Source organism: Sorghum bicolor, chromosome 1 (assembly GCF_000003195.3).
Source record: "Sorghum bicolor cultivar BTx623 chromosome 1, Sorghum_bicolor_NCBIv3, whole genome shotgun sequence".
NCBI lineage: Eukaryota > Viridiplantae > Streptophyta > Magnoliopsida > Poales > Poaceae > Sorghum > Sorghum bicolor.
The window spans coordinates 67,356,841-67,377,511 of NC_012870.2; the positions used below are offsets into that span (position 1 = coordinate 67,356,841).

General features: G+C 44.0%; 3 protein-coding genes across 3 annotated transcripts; all 3 read left to right on the forward strand.

Moving 5' to 3' along the window:
• Nucleotides 214-5,265, forward strand: LOC8083683 (U11/U12 small nuclear ribonucleoprotein 65 kDa protein). Its single transcript, XM_002465286.2, has 11 exons — nucleotides 214-711; nucleotides 987-1,058; nucleotides 1,213-1,419; nucleotides 2,008-2,089; nucleotides 2,211-2,393; nucleotides 2,473-2,631; nucleotides 2,720-2,890; nucleotides 3,372-3,459; nucleotides 4,123-4,181; nucleotides 4,363-4,428; nucleotides 4,921-5,265. The coding sequence occupies exons 1-11, from the start codon at nucleotides 479-481 to the stop codon at nucleotides 5,002-5,004; spliced, it is 1,404 nt and encodes a 467-aa protein (XP_002465331.1). The 5' UTR covers nucleotides 214-478; the 3' UTR covers nucleotides 5,005-5,265.
• LOC110435162 (thioredoxin-like 1-2, chloroplastic) lies at nucleotides 7,963-10,145 on the forward strand. Its single transcript, XM_021460617.1, is given in 5 exon segments — nucleotides 7,963-8,303; nucleotides 8,602-8,784; nucleotides 8,891-9,055; nucleotides 9,493-9,737; nucleotides 9,739-10,145. Coding segments are annotated over 5 exon segments (864 nt in total). The 5' UTR covers nucleotides 7,963-8,066; the 3' UTR covers nucleotides 9,773-10,145.
• On the forward strand, nucleotides 16,024-20,230 carry LOC8084564. Its single transcript, XM_002465287.2, has 4 exons — nucleotides 16,024-16,229; nucleotides 16,943-17,453; nucleotides 18,784-18,824; nucleotides 18,953-20,230. Exons 2-4 carry the CDS (start codon nucleotides 17,126-17,128, stop codon nucleotides 19,970-19,972), a joined length of 1,389 nt encoding a protein of 462 aa, XP_002465332.1. The 5' UTR covers nucleotides 16,024-16,229; nucleotides 16,943-17,125; the 3' UTR covers nucleotides 19,973-20,230.

Here is a 20,671-nt window from a genome sequence, read left to right on the forward strand (position 1 = left end):
TGTATTTTACCCGGTTTTGAAGTTTAGGGATGAAAAATAGACTTTTGCAAAAGTTGAGGGACGTAAAGTGGACTTCTTCCTTTTAGAAGACTCGGATCCAACCCGGCCTGCAGACCACAATGCAAACGTGATATAGGTGGGCCTCCAACAAGCGCAGCATTTCCTCACATCAAGACACCGGCCCGTAGCCCCATACACATCAGTTACAGGTCGGGAAGCGCCTCCCCGCCGGCCGCCGGCCACCGGCTCGCTGCCCGCCCCCTGCCGCCGCCTGCCCGCCTCGCCGAGCGGCAGCCACGCGCGCGGCTCTGCGTGGCCGCGCTCCGCCAGTCCGCTGGCCGCCCGCCATCCACGAACACCACCTACAAGGGTCGCCCCAAATCCTTACGCCAGAACCGGCGCTGACCGGAGTGCCCCGCCCCGGTAAAAAAAAACCCTACTCCAAGACAGCGTCGTGAAGTCACCGACGTCAACTCCGATGGCGTCCTTCCCGCCGCCGCCGCACACGCTACCTCCTACCCCGACAGCACCCTACCCGGCAACACCTCCGCCTCTGCACCACCACCACCACCAGCAGCAGCAGGGGCCCGCTCCACCGGGGGCGGCGACGCTTCTGGTGAGGCATCTCCCAGAGGCGATCACGCAGGAGATGCTATCCCGCCTCTTCTCCCACTACGGCGCCACATCCGTCCGCCCCTGTTCCGGTGGAAAGTACTTCTCTCATCTTGTCGCTTGCTTAATTATGCTTCGATTGGCGCTCCACATGTTGAATTAGTTACAGTAGCGCGTGGTTGTATCTAGTATAAGGTGATGCTGGAATGTCCTAGTTGTCCTAGATATGTCTCCTTTATATTTGGTTAAGTATGTATACCGAGCTGTCTCCTATGTTATTTGGTTGCTAAAAACATTTTGTTGGTCTGTTGTTGCTGGCTGAGGAATATTATGTTTGTTTAGTTTCCAAAACCATTTTTTTGGGTCTGTTGCAGGTTGAGGAATTGTGCATTTGTAGATTTTAGGGATGAGGCGGCAGCCAATCACGCACATTCGCTTTTGAACAGGTTTGCTTCATCAATCACACGATCTGTTAGGTTACTTAGACTCTCTTTCTTAGCTGCATGAACTAACCATGCCTTCTCATTTCAAATGCCAAACTGTGCTCATCTCAACTCGTATGTCAAGCATTGCCTTGTTCGCTAAGGGATGGCTTTGCAGGTTGAGGTTTCTGGGGAAAGTGTTGACTGTCGAGCGAGCTAACCGTCCAAATGCAAATGATTCTCACCTGAAGCATCAGGACCAATTAGTGCATGGGGTGTCCCAGGTACCAAGTATTAGTTCCCAAAATCAGAAGGATCACACATCGACTGCTGAACCAATTGCCCCCAAGCTTGGTGTGGACTATCCATTCCCTCCGCACCTTGAGTATGTTATTAGTTCACTGCATCATTATTTCACTTCATTATCTTAGCTCTCGTAAATACATTCTGTCCTGCAATGTCTTATTACTGTTCTCAACAGACATTCATTAGTAGTTAAGAGATTGACTTGCCATCTGCTACTGAGAATTTAGATTCCTGCAAAATTTAATACAAAAGCTTGCCCGCATATTTCTACATATAATTCTTTTTGCTAATCATGAATCTCTCTCCCTCTCTCCAGAATTCTTGGGTTGTTGAGATTTATGGGTTGAGTTATCTATGTGAGATTATGAACTAGTTGAATTTATTTGAAACAATATTCCTCAGTCTAAAAAGGCCTATGTGCTATCATGCAAAGTATATATGATCCATTCACATTTACCATTTTTCTGGAAAGTAACCAAAATCAAACTAGCACCAATTCTTTGCTACTACATGCTGACTTAGTTGATTCACTTCTATTACTATGTCGCAAAGTTTTGCAATTAGGCACCTGTTGACTGCCATTCTATGCTGAAGCCTTTTCAACTGTTGGCAATCCTAATACGCGTCACTTTCTTGAGCTTGATTTGAGTGCCCTATAATTTTCTAGGTATGCATATCCACCACCAGATGGAAACATATTGACAAATATTGTCAATGCCCTGATTGCCGTCCCTCGATTCTATAATCAGGTTTATTAGGATTTCCACCCTATGCACCCATTGTTACAACTTGCAAGGCATGCCTCTGCATATTTTTTTCGTATTCTGCGTGTGTAGATGCATTTTGATCAAATCATTTTTCTTCAAACAGGTCCTGCATTTAATGAACAAGATGAACCTTCCTGCTCCATTTCGGATGGCATTGCCTACTCCACCCCTACCATCGCAACTGCCTGTTACCCCTCATCCACAGCCACTACCGCAATCTGCTACCACCGGGGAGCTTCATACGGCTGATTTGTCTAGTGATGAGTCTGAGTTAGAATCATCTGATGTACTTGCTACTTCTGTGTTTCCAGTTTAACCTTGTAGTGTCTTTATTGAGTCATTCGTGCACGTTTTATCTATCGCAGGAAGATATTGATAAACGGAAAAGCAAACGTGCAAAGCATGAAGCAATTGTTGGTCCGGCAGTTGATAAAAATGTTGCTCATGAAGCAGTGGGGGTGAAACCTGCTGCATTGGTTTCTAATGAGCTTCAAGTGATCAAAAAGAAAAACCCAGTACTTCAGGTTAACTACTCTTTGTTTGTTGATGATTACTCATTGACTGAAAAGTCAATTGTTTTATCTTTTTTGCTGACGCAATGGTTCTCTTCAGATAAAAATTGCCCCTAAGCCTATGCAGAAGGAACCACCTGTCCCAAGTATAACTGAAAATGAACCGGATTCAACTCATGAACAACTTCAAGAGAAACATTTTGTCACACCCCAGGAAATGTTGAGAGAGAAATTACCACCAGAGGAGATTTTATCCCTTCCTATGTTCAAGGTACACATTCCTTGTGTTGTACTACCATGTCATTTGCACAGATATTTATAGGGTGTTTGGTATGAGGAATGAGTTAGTTCATCATCTTTCTTTTTTGCTTGGTTTGTGGAATGGAAATGATAGATCCATCATCATCTCATTCATCACAAGCTAATAATTAGTACTAGTATGGGGAATGGAGTCATTCCACCAAATTTGAGGAATGGACTCATGATGCACCACCTCATCTAGAATGGAGTGCTTCCTCAAACCAAGCATCCTATTAATGGACAATGCTGGAACATCTGTATTTGTGAATTAAGTGATTATTATGAATGTTCATCAGTTGGTGAGTTGTTTCCTTCCCCTTGATCTTGATGATGGTAGCCTGAAATTTCGAAGAATGAAGAATGTTGATACGTAAAGCAACTTCTATATTTCCTTAGATTGTAAGTTGTTTGCTGACCGCTGAATCAACTTCAAATATTATGTTCTTTTGCAGAATTACACTCCAGGAAATCCTGCCAGTGTTTTGTACATTAAGAACTTGGCAAAGGATGTCACTCATGATGACTTCTATTATGTCTTTGGTAAGGCTGTCAGAGGCCAACTGTTTTTCAGGACGTTGCTTCATTATTTGTCCCAGATGAAAAAAATTAGGGATCTAATAGTTACTTTTAAATGGTTTGCACCTGTAACGATTAGCTGCTAAGGTTAATATATTCCAACTTCGCAACTCAGACCCAGTAGGAACCCAAGCAATCTTGTTTGTTGAGTGTAGGCATACCTTAAATTTATGACTGAGATGTATGTATTGCTGAGGGTGATTAAGATGTGCTATGAGCTTGTGCAGATAGGCCAGGTCAAATATCTGTTACGTGTTACCTAGGAATCAATGACCATGCTTTTTTGCTCTTTTGGCTTAGTAAATGGTTTTTGATCAATTGCTGCTATGAATGAAAGAGCTTGCTGCAAGCATGCACCATCATCAGAACTATGGTTTAATTCAGTCAACATGTCATGTTAACTGCATTTGTGCTTAAGGTTCTAGGTCCTAGCCGAAACATCATGAGTAACAAAGAACTAGACGATGCTGCATTTTCTTAACCTATATTGTTTTGTTGCGTATCCTGTATTTGCATCGGTGTTAATAATTTTTTTTCCAAAAGAGGAGTATCAGAGAAAGTTTTCTTCATTCACTGCAGTGTTTTCTCAATTTGTCACTAAGGTATCTTTTTAACTTCTCTCTTCAGGTTCTGTATTCGAAAGCATGGACAGTGCAAGGCTGGGTCTAAGTATAAAGTTAATGCAGGTATATTATTGACTTGGTTATCCCAAAAAAAACTTGTTTTCACAAAAATCTACAAGCTACTTTTCATAGTGAAAATTATGTGGAAAGCTGCTGTCATTGTTTACTGTCAAAGTTCTGCTTTTTGCTGCCACTGTGCTCCTCATTGTCTGTTTTTTCTTTCAAATTTTTAATCCTGTTGCAGGAAGGACGGATGCGTGGTCAAGCCTTTGTCACATTTCCCACGGTTGAACTTGCTCAACGTGCCCTGGTTAGTGATTTTGTTATTGACATGATGTCTTGTTTGTAATGTTGCACAGTATGAGCTCATTTCTAATTTATCTAATTTTGGGACTATGGCTATGTTTGGATGCCGCGCCAAAAGTTTGGCGATCAAATCGCTCGCCACAGTTTCGGCGAGGTTTGGTGTAAAAAATGACTTGCATAGCATTGGCAAGTTGCGGCAGCGCCTTAACTCTGGCGACAAACCAAACACTTTCAAAACAGCGGCGTCAGAGTTGTGGCAGACGGTGTCATGGTTTGGTAACAAACCAAACACGCTCTACAACCTGCGTGCATTAGACAGCTAGATGTGGCAAAAGGCCAAAAATAAAATCAATAGATTGCATGATTTGTCTTAAGACCACGCATCATCTTCCTTTCCACCCAATCAGTATTCTATATAATCCTAGCTGTTTACATGATGTTATCGGGTCCATGAGAACCATGAGTGCTTAAAAATATCTCATTTGTGGTTTTGCAGAATCTAGCGCATGGCTACGTGTTCAAAGGAAAACCAATGATCATACATTTCGGAAGAAATCCTGCTGCTAACAAAGCTTCCTAAAACATGACACATTTTTATTTCCAGATTTTGACAGATATCAGAAGTTGGTAGGAACTGGAAAGTGACAATCAGAGGTTGAGGGTATCTGTTGACTGTTGTTAGTGCAACCTGTTTGACATTACACATTAGGCTGATTGGTTCCTTCCATGGTGTAATTTTTGTTGAAAAAGAACATTGTACATTTCAATTTGTTATATTGTAAAAATTACTCGGTGAAAACGGACATGGAGGTTTTAAGCTGCAGATCGAGCTATCACTCTATATTTTTGTTTAAAGGTCAATGACTGCTAGCAGCCTACCGTCACAGAGAATCAAGGATGTGTTTGGTTCGATGGCTAATTTCTAGCCTGGCTAGAGCCTTAGCCTGTTTCCATCGAGCCAGTCCATGGTTGTTTGGTTATATGTACTATCTAAGTCTGGCTAGCCTCAGGATGTGTTTGGTTGCCTGGTTTGTTTTGATACAATCACCTTTTGATGAACTGGTAAGGTTACCTCTTTACAAGGCAAGGGATATCTAGCACTATCACAATAAATTAGCAAAAAAATACTAGAAACAATTTATACTAAAATTTGAACATAAATTAGCAACTGATTTAGTTTGTTACTGCTGAACACAAATCTGAACAAATGAATAAGAATGCAGCTTGTTCAGTCGGTTTCAAGAAAGCTTATGACTGAAACAACGAATGATTCTTTTAAGAACTACTCCAGACCATCAGACCAATTTCTCTCAAAAAGATTAGTATATAGGCAACATGAATACAAATTTGTTTTCTCAATAATACGAGTGCTTCTTGGTTGACTCTGCTCATTAACTTACAAAATAGCAGCCTACATCAAATGTTTTATGATTTCATCTGTGCATGCTCTACCTCAATCAAATGTTCAGATTATCAAATGTTTTGCATTACAGTGTAGAATTGATGGTCTTTTGCCTGTTGCTGAACTTGAGTGTCTCTGTCTTACCTCCTGTCCATATCAACTGACAAAAGGAGCTGCTCCCTCCTGTCCAGATCAGAGACGAAGGCCCCGACATAGGCTTATCCTAGAGCACCTTGTAGGCTCTGAAGTCCTCGACCAGCAACTCTAGTGAACCCCACTGCTTCTCCCTGAGCAGCTGCAGGGTCAGCGCAGTTCCCGTCTTCTTCTCCCACTGGAATTCTGGCTGCAGCAGCGCCCTCCTGTAGCCCTCGAAGGCCAGCTGCTCGGTCTGTTGTTCGCCGCAGAGGCCCCGAGTGAAGCAGAGGACCTGAAGTAGTGGAGCACGAAGGACCGCTTGACCATGCAAGGTGAGGCATGGGATTTCGCCGGCGTTCTCCGCGACGGATGGAGAGCCAGAATCGGGTGCTAATCTGAGTTGGAGCACGGGACCTCCACGCGAGTAGGAGGAGCAGGTGACCTCCGGTGACAGGCAGCGCGGGGCATATGGGGCCGTTGAGATGGGACGAGCAGCGTCGATGGCATGCAAAGGCGGAGCCGTAGGACAAGCAGCGTCGGGGCATGGCATGCGCGGCGGCGGAAGAAGGTGAACGCGACAGTTAGGGAGGTGACGAGAAGTTTGGACGGAGCTTAGCCAAGCCTGGCCAGCGAAAAACGGAGGCACATCTCGTTTTCCCAGGGCCAGGCTAAGGCCTCCAAAATGGCTTAGCTGGGCCTGGCTTCAAGCTATTTACAGACAACCAAACAACTAGAAGTTGACTATCTAGAGTCTGGTTGGGATTTAGCCACCCAACCAAACATACCCCAAGTCTCTGGCGTCCCTGAACTGGGAGATGCATGCATGGTGGCTGGAGGAGCCAGTGACGCAGCGCCCTGTATGCAGTGGCTCCATCCATCTCCAGTAAGAGGGGCACGTTGTCTAGAATTCAAAAATTGTTTTTAAATTCAACGAAGTTTAGGGGATAAATGGGACTTCACATTTTAATATAGAAGATATGTTTTAGCTCATATGACACGGTTAAAATGAGGGAGGCACGATTTTAACATCTAACATGTAGAGCTCCTGTGATTGCCCTATCTTGTACTCCATCTGTCCCAAATTGTAAGTCATTTCAAGAATTTTGGAGAGTCAAAACATTTTTACGTCTAACCAAAATTATATAGAGAAATACTAAAAATTGTAACGTAAAGTGAGTATACTCTGAAAATATAATTAAGAAAGAATTTAATGATACTTAGTTGGTATTATAATAATAATTATTTTATCATATAAATTTGATCAAACTTAGAAAAGTTTGACTCTATGGAGAGAGTATATGCGTTTCCGCGCATGATTGTTGCTGATTTGAACAACCTCGGCTGCCTCTGTGAGGACGAGTACATGTCATCGAAAGTAGCGCTGTTTGAGTTGTGTACAAACAAATTTAAATAATCTTATATTTGCGAGGAGTTCAAATAGATGTCATTCTGAAAAATAAATTATCTATAAAAAAAGCTTCTTTATCTCATGCACAATATCTTTCTTTTTTCGTTCTCTATTCTAAACAGGTGACCTCACGTGTGAGTGTGATCAATACGTGTCACTTCCTCTCTCTCTCTCACTCTCTGCGCAAGTGTGCCCCACCTCCGCATCCTTGACCAAAAGATTAACATTTCTGCCACGAGTCCCCGCGGAGCTACGCGCACCACGCGCGCCTCCCGATCCCCACGGCCGCCGCGTGACATGTGAGCCCCACAACCGTTTCTTATTCTTATCCAGAATATATTATCCATTCCCGAATTTCTTACAGCCACCGAGGAAGAAAATTCCAGAGTCTACAGTCCACGTGGCGAGCAAAAGAAGACCGTGAGGCGCATCCGACGACCGTCCGTAATTCTCGTTAGGGTTTGAGACATAATTATCTGGAAGATTAAAAATTAGCTTAAATTGAAAGAAAAGACGCGGCGATTTTTCGCTCCGGTAATCCGGTTTGCCTTTATCCGTGGGCCTCCTTTTTAAAAGGAGCTACTTTTCTTCGCCGCTTCCGCAATCTTCCATTCCTCCTCTCTTCTCTCTTGCGCCGTGTTCCCTCTCCCTCTCCTCGCGAGCTCTTCTTCAGCCCTTCTTCGAGCGCGGTTTGGCGATGGCGGCAGCGCAGGCGGTCGCGAAGGGGAGCGTGGTTGCGCCGTGCGGCAATCGAGCGGCGCCGGGCCTCCTTGGCAGGCGGAGGGGTGCCGTGGCGGCGCGGATGGCGCCGTCGGCGGTGCGGATCGGGGCCTCATGGAGGAAGACCGCGTTTACAGGCGGGAGGCTAGCCTTGGGGTTGGGGACGAGGAGATCCAGGCCCGCGTCCCGGAGTTCTTTCGCGTCGCCGGCGCAGGTGAATATAGATTCATGCGTTCCTTTCAAGTTTTTTTTTCTTCTCTATTTTCGTATAAGTTCATTCACGCGTATCATATTTTTTTCTCGAAGTTTTTGCGATTATTTTTACTTTTATACGTTCCTAAAATCATATCTAGTTTTCTTTTCTTTTCTTTTGCTTGGTCTACTCTTAGAAGTTTCTAGTCCGTTTGACCATCCAAAAATAAAATCTTTGATTCCCTAAGTTTATATAGGAATATAAAAGTGAAACGTAAAGAGACTAATATGATCTGATCTTTGTTTGTCCGGTTACTCAGATGAACATGAACCTTGCGATTGGGAAATCGATGAGGTGGTGGGAGAAGGGGTTGCAGCCCAACATGCGTGAGATCGAGTCCGCCCAAGACCTTGTCGATTCCTTGACCAACGCCGGCGACAAGCTCGTCATCGTCGACTTCTTCTCCCCTGGCTGCGGCGGCTGCCGTGCTCTTCACCCGAAGGTGAGTGGCAAAAAAGGATACCGAATTCACTCTTGCATGATGTTCTTCATATATCCGAGAACTTTTGAGAGGATTGTGGGTTTTCTGATGAATCTATCTCTTGCAGATTTGTCAATTTGCGGAGCAGAACCCAGATGTGCTGTTCTTGCAAGTGAACTACGAGGAGCACAAGTCTATGTGCTACAGTCTTCATGTCCATGTCCTACCCTTCTTCAGATTCTACAGGGGAGCACAGGGACGGCTCTGCAGCTTCAGTTGTACAAACGCAACCGTAAGTTCCTGATCCGATCAGCTGGTCACGTTTCTTCTTTTCATATGATTTTGTTACTATGTCCTGAATAACATGCAACATAGCGCCAACAATCTTTCTTCAACACTATAGAATTACGGTTACCCTCTTGGGTCTAAATGTACAGACCCAAATGTTAATTTTTTTCGGATACTTTGCGAATATAACAAACAAAGAATGGCATTTTAAGTTGAATTTGACAGGCAAAGGATGGCCTTTTAAGTTTCCCCTAGCAGTTCATGCAACATTGCAACCTTTACTGATCGGATAGAAACCTTACTCCCTTGCGAACCCAGCTGGAGGTCGCCATATGTGATTGATTTCTTGGCTATTATTATAAAATTTGTTAGCTATACTTAGGATCGTTGTTGGCTGTGGTCACCGATCAGGACTGATGGGACCGTTATTTCCATATGCAGATTAAGAAGTTCAAGGATGCACTTGCGAAGCACAAGCCAGATAGATGTAGCCTTGGCCCAACCAGGGGGCTAGAGGAATCGGAGTTTTTAGCCTTGGCAGCAAACAAGGACCTGCAGTTCACCTACACCAAGGAGCCAGAACTGATTCCCAGGGGAGATGCTCCTGGGGAGGTCATTGCTCCCGAGCCTGCAAAGCTTCCTGCGGCCACAAAGCCTTTGGTCAGGCTGGGGTCCGAAGAAAGGTCCTTGGTCTCATCAGGAAGATGAGATGTATAATTGATTGATTATCAAGGATGATCAGATGCTTCCATTCTGTACAGTTCCGTGGTTCTTGATGTGTGTAAAGGTTGTAGCTTCTCATGGTAGCAGAGTGCAGGCTAAGATTTTTTACATGTGAAGCCTGCCCTGTCGTCCGGTAGTTTAGCTCGGTTGTACTCCATTACCAGTAGCAATGAGCGTGTTGTGGAGCTGCCTTAAGGAAATCGCATGGTTGTTGCATGGATGAATGAATTCGTCTGCATGCTATTTCGTCGAATTCTATAGATCATGTGGATGATGAGTTGCTCTTGTTTAATTTCTCCTCCAGCCTCAGGATATTGTATGGGTGTCTGTTGCAAATCTGAATAATCAAATCATGCTTTTTGTTTGTGCCAGACATTGTGGTGCTTGGAGATTATTGTTGTGATAATGTTTTGAGTTTTTTATGACTAGTTTCCTGCCTTGGCCTTTTCTTTCGGGTCCAGGAAACGGGTGATGAAGAAACTGGTGGAGATGGCTTAATTAGTAATGGTAAACTAGGAAGGTCGAATTTTTGTGAACGATAGGTTTGGATCTGTGGTTTCTCTTTCTATAAAGCTAGATAAAGGTGGTCCAGTCTTCTTTTGAACTGGATAAGATAACTCATCAACAACTACAATCAGTTTCTTCCCCGAGCAGACAGGTGTGCGTGCGCCACCACCACACCCTATCCTCCATGAGCTGGGAGGGGTGTGCCGACGCTGCTCTGTGCTCTTCACCGATGTTTACGACAATGATTGTTAAAAAGTGATGAATTTAGATATGTTTGATCAAACTGTTTAATTTCAGTGCATTGGCATGTGCAATAATGTTTAATTCTGATTTTGATTGAGGCAATTGAGTTGTGCAATGATGAAATACTATTTTTGACTGAGGCAATTGGATTGTTCAATGATGAACTACATCTTTTAGTAATTAGTGATGTCTCCAGATTGTAAATGTTTCTGAGCTCAAATCCATTGCCTATGATGTCTTTCTGATTTGCAATTGCTAACTATGATGTTTTTTGATTAACAATTGCTAATTATACAAACAAGAGTGGCGCAAGAACTCAGAGGAACATGGCATGATCCAGCTCCAGCTCCAATCATGCAGCATTGAAGCATTCAAAGAATGGTCTTGGCCATGCGGTGCATAATGTCTTATCAATCAGATCTGGAGCACAAAAATAGGATATCTTGCATCAGAACATCAGGGTATGGATGGAGGTTTGGAATGGGGACTTCGGTTTCCATCTCCCCTACTCCACTTCCTTTGGAGTAGAAGTACGCTCTGGTCGTCACGACTCACGACAGGTGTTCTCTTGGCCTTGTTTAGTTTCTAAAATTTTTTAAGATTTCCCGTCACATCGAATCTTGCGGCACATGCATGAAGCATTAAATATAAACAAAAACAAAAACTAATTACGCAGTTTATCTGTAAATTACGAGACAAATCTTTTGATCCTAATTAGTCTATGATTGGATAATATTTGCCACAAACAAACGAAAGTGCTACAGTAGCGAAATCCAAAATTTTTCTCAAACTAAACAAGGCTAGTTCAGTTCTGGAGGCTTCGGCTTGTCTCGTCGGAAATATCTGCACGGTGAGGCCGCGACGTGGCGCGCTGCGGAATGCCAATTCTGATCCACTCAAATTGGCGCCATCCGTTGTTATCCAAAAACGTACGGAGTATTGTGCATAGAGATGGAGCCACCGTATTTACACCCTCCGAGGAATAGAACAGCGATAGTTTTAGGCCTTGTTTAGTTCCCAAAAAATTTTGCAAAATTTTTCAGATTCCCCGTCACATCGAATCTTTAGACGCATGCATGGAGTATTAAATATAGATGAAAATAAAAACTAATTGCACAGTTTGGTCGAAATTGACGAGACGAATCTTTTGAGCCTAGTTAGTCCATGATTGGACAATTTTTGTCAAATACAAACGAAAGTGCTACAGTGTCGATTTTGTAAAATTTTTTGGAACTAAACAAGGCCTTATTAAAAAAATAGAAAAGGTCCAGAAATTGACAGGTAAAGTATCCATCGTTGTCGAGCTTTTACAAAAAGCAGTGATTCACATGCACCAAATATGCTCGTAATGTAAAATGTTTAAATGCCCTATAAAGCCCTTTTGTGCGGTGTAGGGTGAGAGCTGTCTTTGTCGCTCAAATCATAAGCAAATATTGTATATGGAGAAAAAAGATGTTATATAATATAATATAACGCAAGTATATATGAGGTGAAGAAAGGTTAATTTTGAAAATGGTGCGAATTTGTTCCAACCAAAACATACTAAATAATGCTAATATTTTTGAAACTTAGCATAGTGCCAGGATTGGATGATAAGGGCCAAGGTGACAAAAGAGAATAATCATAAAAAGTCTATTAGATATGGTCCACCACCTAGCTGTTTTAGAGATCGATGACAAAATTTACACTTAGCTACTTGTATCTGTAATATAATAACAATATTATAAAATTCGTTTTCATTAAAACACATTTCTCTAATATTATACATCTAAGGTGTTGAATAGATCAGTAGGTGAAGTATACAAGAACTTCAGATGAGACAAATTTTGAAACAACTTTTAAGGTCGATTTTCCCTCTTCACTATAGTTGAACAAAAGATGAAAAAAAAAGGAAACAGAGTACGCGAAATTTATAATGTCATCAGTCCAATTATCCCTTTAAAGAACCATCACGTGCATCTGTGCATGTGGTTTTATACTCTATTGTTTGATTCCGTACCAGATGGAGATCCGGTACCTAGCTAGAGACACAATCCAACAATAGAAAGATCACACATCTACAGAGGTAGTGTTAACCGCTCTCTTGCATGCACGCTTAACACATCGTTTCTAGCTAGCGTACATATTGAGCCATAGCGTAGTTCTGCCCTTATTCTAGTTATTCCAAAGCATTCTAGTCAAATAGCAAAACACAAAGACGATTTTGATTCACCAAGAAAGAAATAGTATCGTCACAAGTTTGGATTTAGGATCGGATCCTGAGAGAAACGACTGCACGGGCGCGGGACGGAGATGAGCACCGGCGCCCATGCAAAGCTGCACTGCAGCCAAAGTTGGACGCGCGGCCTCGTGGAATCCTTGTGTGGAAACCAAACCAAGATTCGAACAACGGCGTCGATGCGCGTGCATACGCATCCGCAGCGCAGAGCAGGAGACGCCGGAGGAGGAGCGCGACGAAAACAGTGTTCGACAGTGGCGCCGCGGCCCCTGTCAACGGTCGCGTTCCGGCGCGTTCGCCTGTCCTGTTCGGGGTTCGGTCCCGCTCCCAGTCAGTCCCACGCTGTACGGGGCGTGGAGCACCCACACACTTGGCGCGGGCGGACTGGGCGGCGGGACGGGTGTCTCTCGCGTGGAAAGTGGAATCCCCTCGTGAACGTTCCAGAGCCGAGCCGAGCGGGGGTTTGTGTGGTCGTGCACCGTGGTGCCCCTGCGTGCCACACCTTTGCCGCATGTGTGCCTCGTGACTCCTCACCTGCGGCTGCAGTCTGACGTGCTACGCTCCTCTGGTTCTGCGTGCTGGGATGCTAGCACGGGCGCACATCGCTCTCCAGCTAGGATTTTTTTTTGCTTGTCCGGCTGTCCCATCCATCTGTTACGGGCAAACTAGTACGTAGTAACGTAGTATACGGAGTACTCGTACGGACCATAATTTGCTTATCGAAAACTATTATTAAAAGTACTATTTACTGAATTTTTATAAAAGAGCACTGCTAAATGATAAATAAGCTCGAACGAACATGCTTAAACAGCCGCTGAGGGACGGGGAGGACCGGACGAATTTGTGGTGGCTCGTCGATTCTCTGGAATCCTGGCCGGCCGCATAACATTGCTTTCCTTCGCTCCACTAAAATACTGTCATTATTAACCGTGGAACTCTAAAAAAAATACTGCTTTTGGAATAGTCCGCTGCTACCCTTAAAGGTTGTGTAGTATTTTTTTTAAGGTTGTAGTATTTATATTTATCAGTACAAGTGGGCGCGTTTGGTTCTCTCGGCAGACTTCGCCTCGGTGTTTTTGGTTTGGATATTAAAGTTTAACATATATTATAGCATTTCATTTTATTTGGCAGTTAGTATATAATCACAGACTAATTAGATTTAAAAATTAGTCTTTCAAATTATTTTTTAGTTGTATTTTTAGTTTTATAAATAGTCTATATTTAGTACTTTATATATATGTCCAAATATTTTATGTAACGGACGATAAATTTTTACATGACAAGACCTTGCTCCGATAAAAGTTGATATACAACTAGTACTTGGTTTCTTGGTGAGTTTGGCCTTGATGCCTTGTTTAGTTTAATCCAAAAGCCAAAATTTTTTCAAGATTTCTCGTCACATCAAATCTTATAACACATTAAATATAGTCAAAAATAAAAACTAATTATACAATTTACCTGTAAATCGTGGGATAAATCTTTTAACTTGTAAATCGTGAGATAAATCTTTTGAACATAGTTAGTTCATAATTAAACAATAATTATCAAATAAAAACAAAAATACTACATTGCCTAAACCAAAAAAATTTGAAAACTACAAAGGCCTGAGTTTGTGCCGGCAAGAGTTATGCTGCTTGTGGGGGAGAGCGATTGGCTCACCCACGCTGGCAAAGGATTCACCTTGCTAAGCGAGATAAGGTGGGCGAAACTGATGAAGTAACCAAACGCGGCCAGTTAGACCACCAAATTTCACCGGATAATTTCATGGTGAGACATTTCACGTAATAAATAAAGAAATAAAGATGGTTCTTAGACGAGAGACTCTACCTCAATTAGTTGGGTGTAAGGTGCGATCATGCACATAATTTTTTGGATATGTATTCTATTTTTTATTGAAATATGCTGAATTTATTTTAGGTTGGCTATTTTTTTAGCAATATGGGATCTGGAAATCAAACATCTCAATTTTTTTCTTTTTCAAATGCGAAGTGTACAAATAAAACAAAAGTGGACAGTATATATATCACTCAAAAGGCACTAAAAGTTTGCTAAGAGCCCAGTATGTCCGTGATGAATACTAACACACCATGGATCCTGACTTTTGTTTTGGCCCACTATATACAAAACATTGCACTCGCGGTCCATTTTGGGCGCTTCTATGGTTACAGTTTTTAAGGACTTATGTGAATTTCCCCTTTCCCTGTAGGACTCATTTCTGAAGCTCGGTTTAGGAAGAGGAATTGCTATAGTTTTTTCATGATTTTTTTTTATAACAAAGATGAATTGACATAACCAAATCAATAACTAGGTGCATTGAAACACATGAAGAGATGATGAGGTTTCAGGCTAAACCATACTCAGTTCTCGCACAAAAAGAAGTATGTAATTAAAGCCTGTTTAAATAAAGTTTTGAATGTCCCATCGTCTGTCATGCGTTTGATACAGAAATCATCAATACAAAGCTCTGCACGACGGCGGATGCGGCGGCGCGAACTGGCGGTCGAGGCGATGTTCCGGCGAGTCCTGTGCACCAAACGCGAAACGGCCGAGCCGATGAGCACCAGGACATCAAGTCAAGCAAAGCTAGAACAACAGAAAGATGGGAGAGACACGTGCCAGTCCATGGCGAAGGAGCTCACGGCGGGGAGACGGACGGCCGCGGAGAAGAACCGGCGCTGGGGACGACTCCGGCAACGAGAGGCGGCGCGTCTGGGATCAAACGATGCGCACGGACGAGGCGCACCTGGCTGCGAGAGTAATTGGACGGAGGAGGGATGGTTGTGGCGAGTTTAGCCGGCGAACCGAAGGTGATCGGCGGCGATCAAAAGGGTAAAAGGGAGAAAGAGTCGGCGGAGCTCTAGCGCTAGCTCGGGCTTGGACACGCCAGCTCTAGCTCCGGACTCGCCAGCTCTCGCTCGGGCTTGGACACGCAAGCAGCTGCGCGTCCACACGCGAGGAAGCGGCGCGAACGGCGGCGGCGGCCGTCGGCAAGCAGCTGCGTGGCATTGGCATGGGGACTGGGGTCTGGGCGTCCGTCCGGCCGTCTGGGGAGGCGGTGGGCAGGAGGAGAATCGCGGAGCCGCGCTCACCGCTCATCACTCCCGGGCCGGGACAGGCTGCGAGCGGTAGCGAAGTGGGCGGGCTGTGCGTTGGGCTTCGTCTCTGACGGGCCTGCCTGCGCGAGCTTTCTCCGTGTTCACCGTGCGCTCGTCGTTGGATTGGATGGCTGATCGTCTCGCGGTCGCGGGCGTTCGACGTCCCTCTGCCGTGGAAATAGAATAGAATAGAATAAAATAGAGTAGTCGTCTACTACTCGTTCCGTTGCGTTCACTCTGCTCGCCTTTTTTTTCCCTTTCTCCCGTCCACCTTTCTCTCTCCCCTTTCTTTTTCCTCTCTTTCTCTCCCCTTCCTTTCTTCGTGGCGACGACTGGGCGAGTGCCGCCGCCCTTCGCCAGGTCTTCGCCGGCGACGAGCACCTACCTACCAGGTATGGCCGGCCCTTCTCTTCCCACCCTGCTGTGCGCAACCGAACACCCCAAACCCTAGCGTAAGTTATTCGTATTCGGATCTGACCACAGGTATATACGTACACAGATACCTACTGAGCTCTTGCAAAGATTATCGGGTTTGCATGTGCACACCCCCCACACCCATGTCCTCTACTGGGTGAGTTAGTTTGGATTGGATTGGTGGTTTATTGGACTGGGAGCTCTTAGTCTGCACGGAGGATTTGTTGTTGGATAGGGGCATCAGTGACCGACTGACCGCACAGGAATGGAAATATTTAGGTGCAAATAGAATAAGAAGTAGATTTCTTTCCCGTTTATTCACCTCTAGAACTAGGTTGGTGTCACTTAATGAGATTAACTCACACAAATTTGTTGCGCCTTGTGGGAGTTATTACTGAACCTTGTGGCAATCAAATATTACCAAAAAAAGAATTTTTACGGAATTATATGTATATAGAAGCTCTATGGCACAGTAGTGGTTCACCTGATGCATAATAATATGTTTTATTTGTGTTCCTGGATGGGGTTTGGTGTGTCCTAACTGTGAATGGAGTTGTTCAACTGTTATGCATCCTTGTTGATTGGAGACAATAGCATGTTCATTACCCCTGAAAAGGAGACTTTTCTTCAGATGATATTTTTCCTGTTTTATCTTCTTGATGACAACACTAACATGCTTCTATGTGCATAGGTGACCCTATTCCTGTTCTTCTATCCGTGTATAATCTCCCTTTGCTTCAATCAAGCTTTTCAAACATAATAAGCAAATAGTCTCTGCACGTGATTGCCAAAATTAGTCAAGACGGGTGCTCTTTGCTGCGTGGCCGCTAGGCCACATGGGACAAAGTCTGACCCTGCAAGCAGAGATCGTTCTATGGATCCTACTGAGCCTCGTTGGCGTATAAACTCGAGCTTCTCTCCTCCAACGTCAAGGAGATGGGACTGCCGTTATTCATCAGATGGATTGCCCCACAGAGTTCATGATGCTCCTCATGATCACCCACCTTATGTTTCATCCCTATCGTCCCATAGCAAAGGAAGCAGAAGTGCATTTGGCAGTGATCAGTACCTCAATCACCATCATTCCGTGTCTGATGGAGCACTTTCTTACTTTGGGAGTCCAGCTGACAGCCTTCAGGCTCCACGCTGGACACCCTCTCTTCAAAGATTTGATCTCGGTGAATTCTCTACCCCTGCAGGAGGTATGTACTTTTCATTTCATATGGCAGATCACGTTAGCTCAGTAGCTAACTCTTTTTTTTCCTGTTTTCTTGTATGGTTATCTCTTCATAGAATTCTGACTTGTGAGTTAGACTGAATTTGAGGCTTCCACTGGAAATAATAACACAGTGTGCTAACTTATTTTGATTGGAAAAATGCAATATCTTCCTCATTTAGTTAATCTTCTACAATTTTGTAATCTATGTCTAAAGTCAATTTGTTTCTTTACAAACATGCCTTCCCATTGCATTATCTGTGGGGTATTGTAAAGTTAGAATTTGATTCTCTATTAGCCACTTGTATAGCTGCTATTAATTTACCAACTTTTTCCTACTGGACTTTCATGGTGACACTCTTATAATCAATCTTTTCTGTTCGACGTGTGTTCTTTCATATATGCTGTTTTACTCAGCGTGCATTCGGTTTAGACATGATTATGTCTTGTTCGGTTTTGCATTAGGTTGAACAATATTTAGCCCAAATAAGAGTAGGCTTATTTATTTGATCTTTTATGCTTTTTGTTACTCATTACTTCTAAAATAAATTTGGTTCAATACAAACATAGCTTTACATTGCATAAACAATGGAGAACTTGTGATTTGTTTTGTTTGGCCACTTCATTGGTAGATTTTTACATTCTATCTTTGTGTTAAGACGTACTTCCTCCGTTCCAAACACGTATGTTGTTTTAGTTTTGTTCTTAGTCAAACTTCTTTAACTTTGACCAAGTTTCTAGAAAGTTATATTAACATCTTCAGTACCAAATAAATGTACTATCAAGACATTTGATGGTGGATCTAACAAAACTAATTGATGGTGTAGATAATGGTGCATTTTTCTATAAACTTTGTCAAAGTTAGAGAAGTTTGACTTAGGACAAAACTAAAATGTCCTATATTTTGGAATGGAGGGATTTCCTACTGGGATTTTATGGTCATGCACTCTTGTTGCTTATAATGTTTCCATCGAGTTGGGTCTTCAGTATTACTTTTCATACATTATATGCACTGTTAGCCATAAACGACTAAGTTGTATAGGTTTCGACTTGTTAATTATGCCTTGTTCTATTTTGCACAAATTGAGCAATATTTATGCCCAAAGAAGTCTTAGGCCCCCTGTGAATGAAACAAGTAATTGGCGTTAATGGTATGCATGTCAAATAGTGCTATGCCACAATTTATCTTCTTCATGACTACAAGATGTTTTCCTATAATCCACACAATTGTAGAAGCAAATGAGACATTCCTGTGTTTCTTGTATTCCTTTGATATCTTCCTGTCGGATTAACCGTTGCTTTACTCGTTGAACCAGGATCAAGACCAGAAACTTCTGACTATCCTCAGTCAAGTGAGGTAAGATACTTCTCCTCTTGTATGTGTTATCTCCACATTTCTTTGACAATGTCATAGATCTAATGCAACTAATAAATAATTTTGCAGTCTGCTATCACAATTCTGACTTTTATGTTCATCTGCTGCAGAGGCCACTGACTGCAACAAGCAGTTTCAGTTCTGCATCCCCATTTTCAGAATCAAGCCAGCTAGCATCATCATCTAGTAAACAACCAGCCCCATATCTACCTCGCAACCATATGGGCAGGCGGTCTTTCATGTCTAAACCAGTCTACCCACTTGTCTTCCGGAATCCTGTGTCAGAATCAGAAGCGTGCAGGATGCTTGAGGTTACTAATGCTGGGCGAGCGACACCAAGTGATGACAGTCAGGCTTCTCCTCTGTGGCGTCGCAGCTTGGCGAGTCCAGAACTCAAGTTCCATAATGCACTGAATGAACTTGGGAAGATGGAGGCTTCACCTGAACCGAACACAAGCTCAAGACGGGAAGGGTTCAGATGGAGCAATGCCAGTAGTTATGATTTTGGATATGATGGAGATGCCATTGACATTTCAGATCATATCAGTATTGAGTCCCAGAGATCTCCCACAAGCTCAGTGAGGTTCCTGAAGTGTGGGCTGTGCGAGAGATTCCTGCGCCAGAAATCGCCCTGGACCTCGAACCGGATTGTTCGAAACGCCGACATGCCAGTAGCAGCGGTTCTTCCTTGCCGACATGCCTTCCACGCGGATTGCTTGGAGGAAAGCACTCCCAAGACAGAAGTCCATGATCCACCCTGCCCGCTGTGCACGCGAGCCACTGAAGACGAAGGGCATGTGTCGTTCTCAGAACCTCTGCATGTTGCCCTCCGGTCCGCTCGCAGCAGGAACCTTTCCTTGGGCAGTGGTGCTGGTGGGAGTAGCAGCAGCGCCAACCCTCCTTGCAGTGATCGTGGCTTGAAGAGGAACCATTCTGCTATCGTGCCGAGACGCGGCAGTGGTAGCTCATTGTTCCGCAACCGCTTCAAGAAGCAGTTCCCCTTCAAAGCGAGGATCGGGAAGGAGCTTTTTGGCGGCAGGGTTTTCAACAGGGTTGGATCATCTTCGTCTTCAGGTCAGCAGGGTGACCATCGACAGCAAGCTCCAAAGCATGACCGACCCATGAAGTAGCTAGTTAACTTAATGGCACAGAGTATATGTTGTGTGCCCTCCTGATATTCTATCCATGTCATCAGTTATCATATTTAGTAAGTATAACCTAAACCTATAATAGCATGCGAAAAACTTGGCATCCGTGCGCACTAGCCAGTCGTCCAAGATGAGGCTCTGTATGGAGGCTGCTTGCATTGCATGTTGCACCCACCATTGGCTAACTATGAGGTGTATTTTGGATCCTTACAGTAAGAATCTATGCTGCATGTTCTAATATGTTCTGCTTGATCCAGTTCACACGATGACTTGAGCAATTGGAGCTGGAGGTTATGGAATTGATGATCATTCCCCTGCTTATTACCCTATTGCTCGTTGCTCACATGTGCAGCGTGAGCACATGCGGCGGGCCGGGCTACCCACGCCGTGCAGCCTTGCTTTTATTAGGACATGCCGTCATTCCGTCAACGGTCACCTCCTCTTCCGTTGTTGGCGCAACAACCAAAGACGCGTGCGTTTCGGAGTGTAGTTGGGACTGGAATCGGTACTATTTTTTGTGGATTCTGCGAAGGCTCTTTCGTGTCGGCGTCGACGGTCGACCGCGAATGCCTCCGGGTGGTGTGGGCTGGTGGTTCCAGGCCCTGGGTTTCGGAGAGTTAGACCGGGCCAGAGGAGCCCATCACTGTGACTGTGAAGGCCGGAACAGGCCCAGGCTCTGCA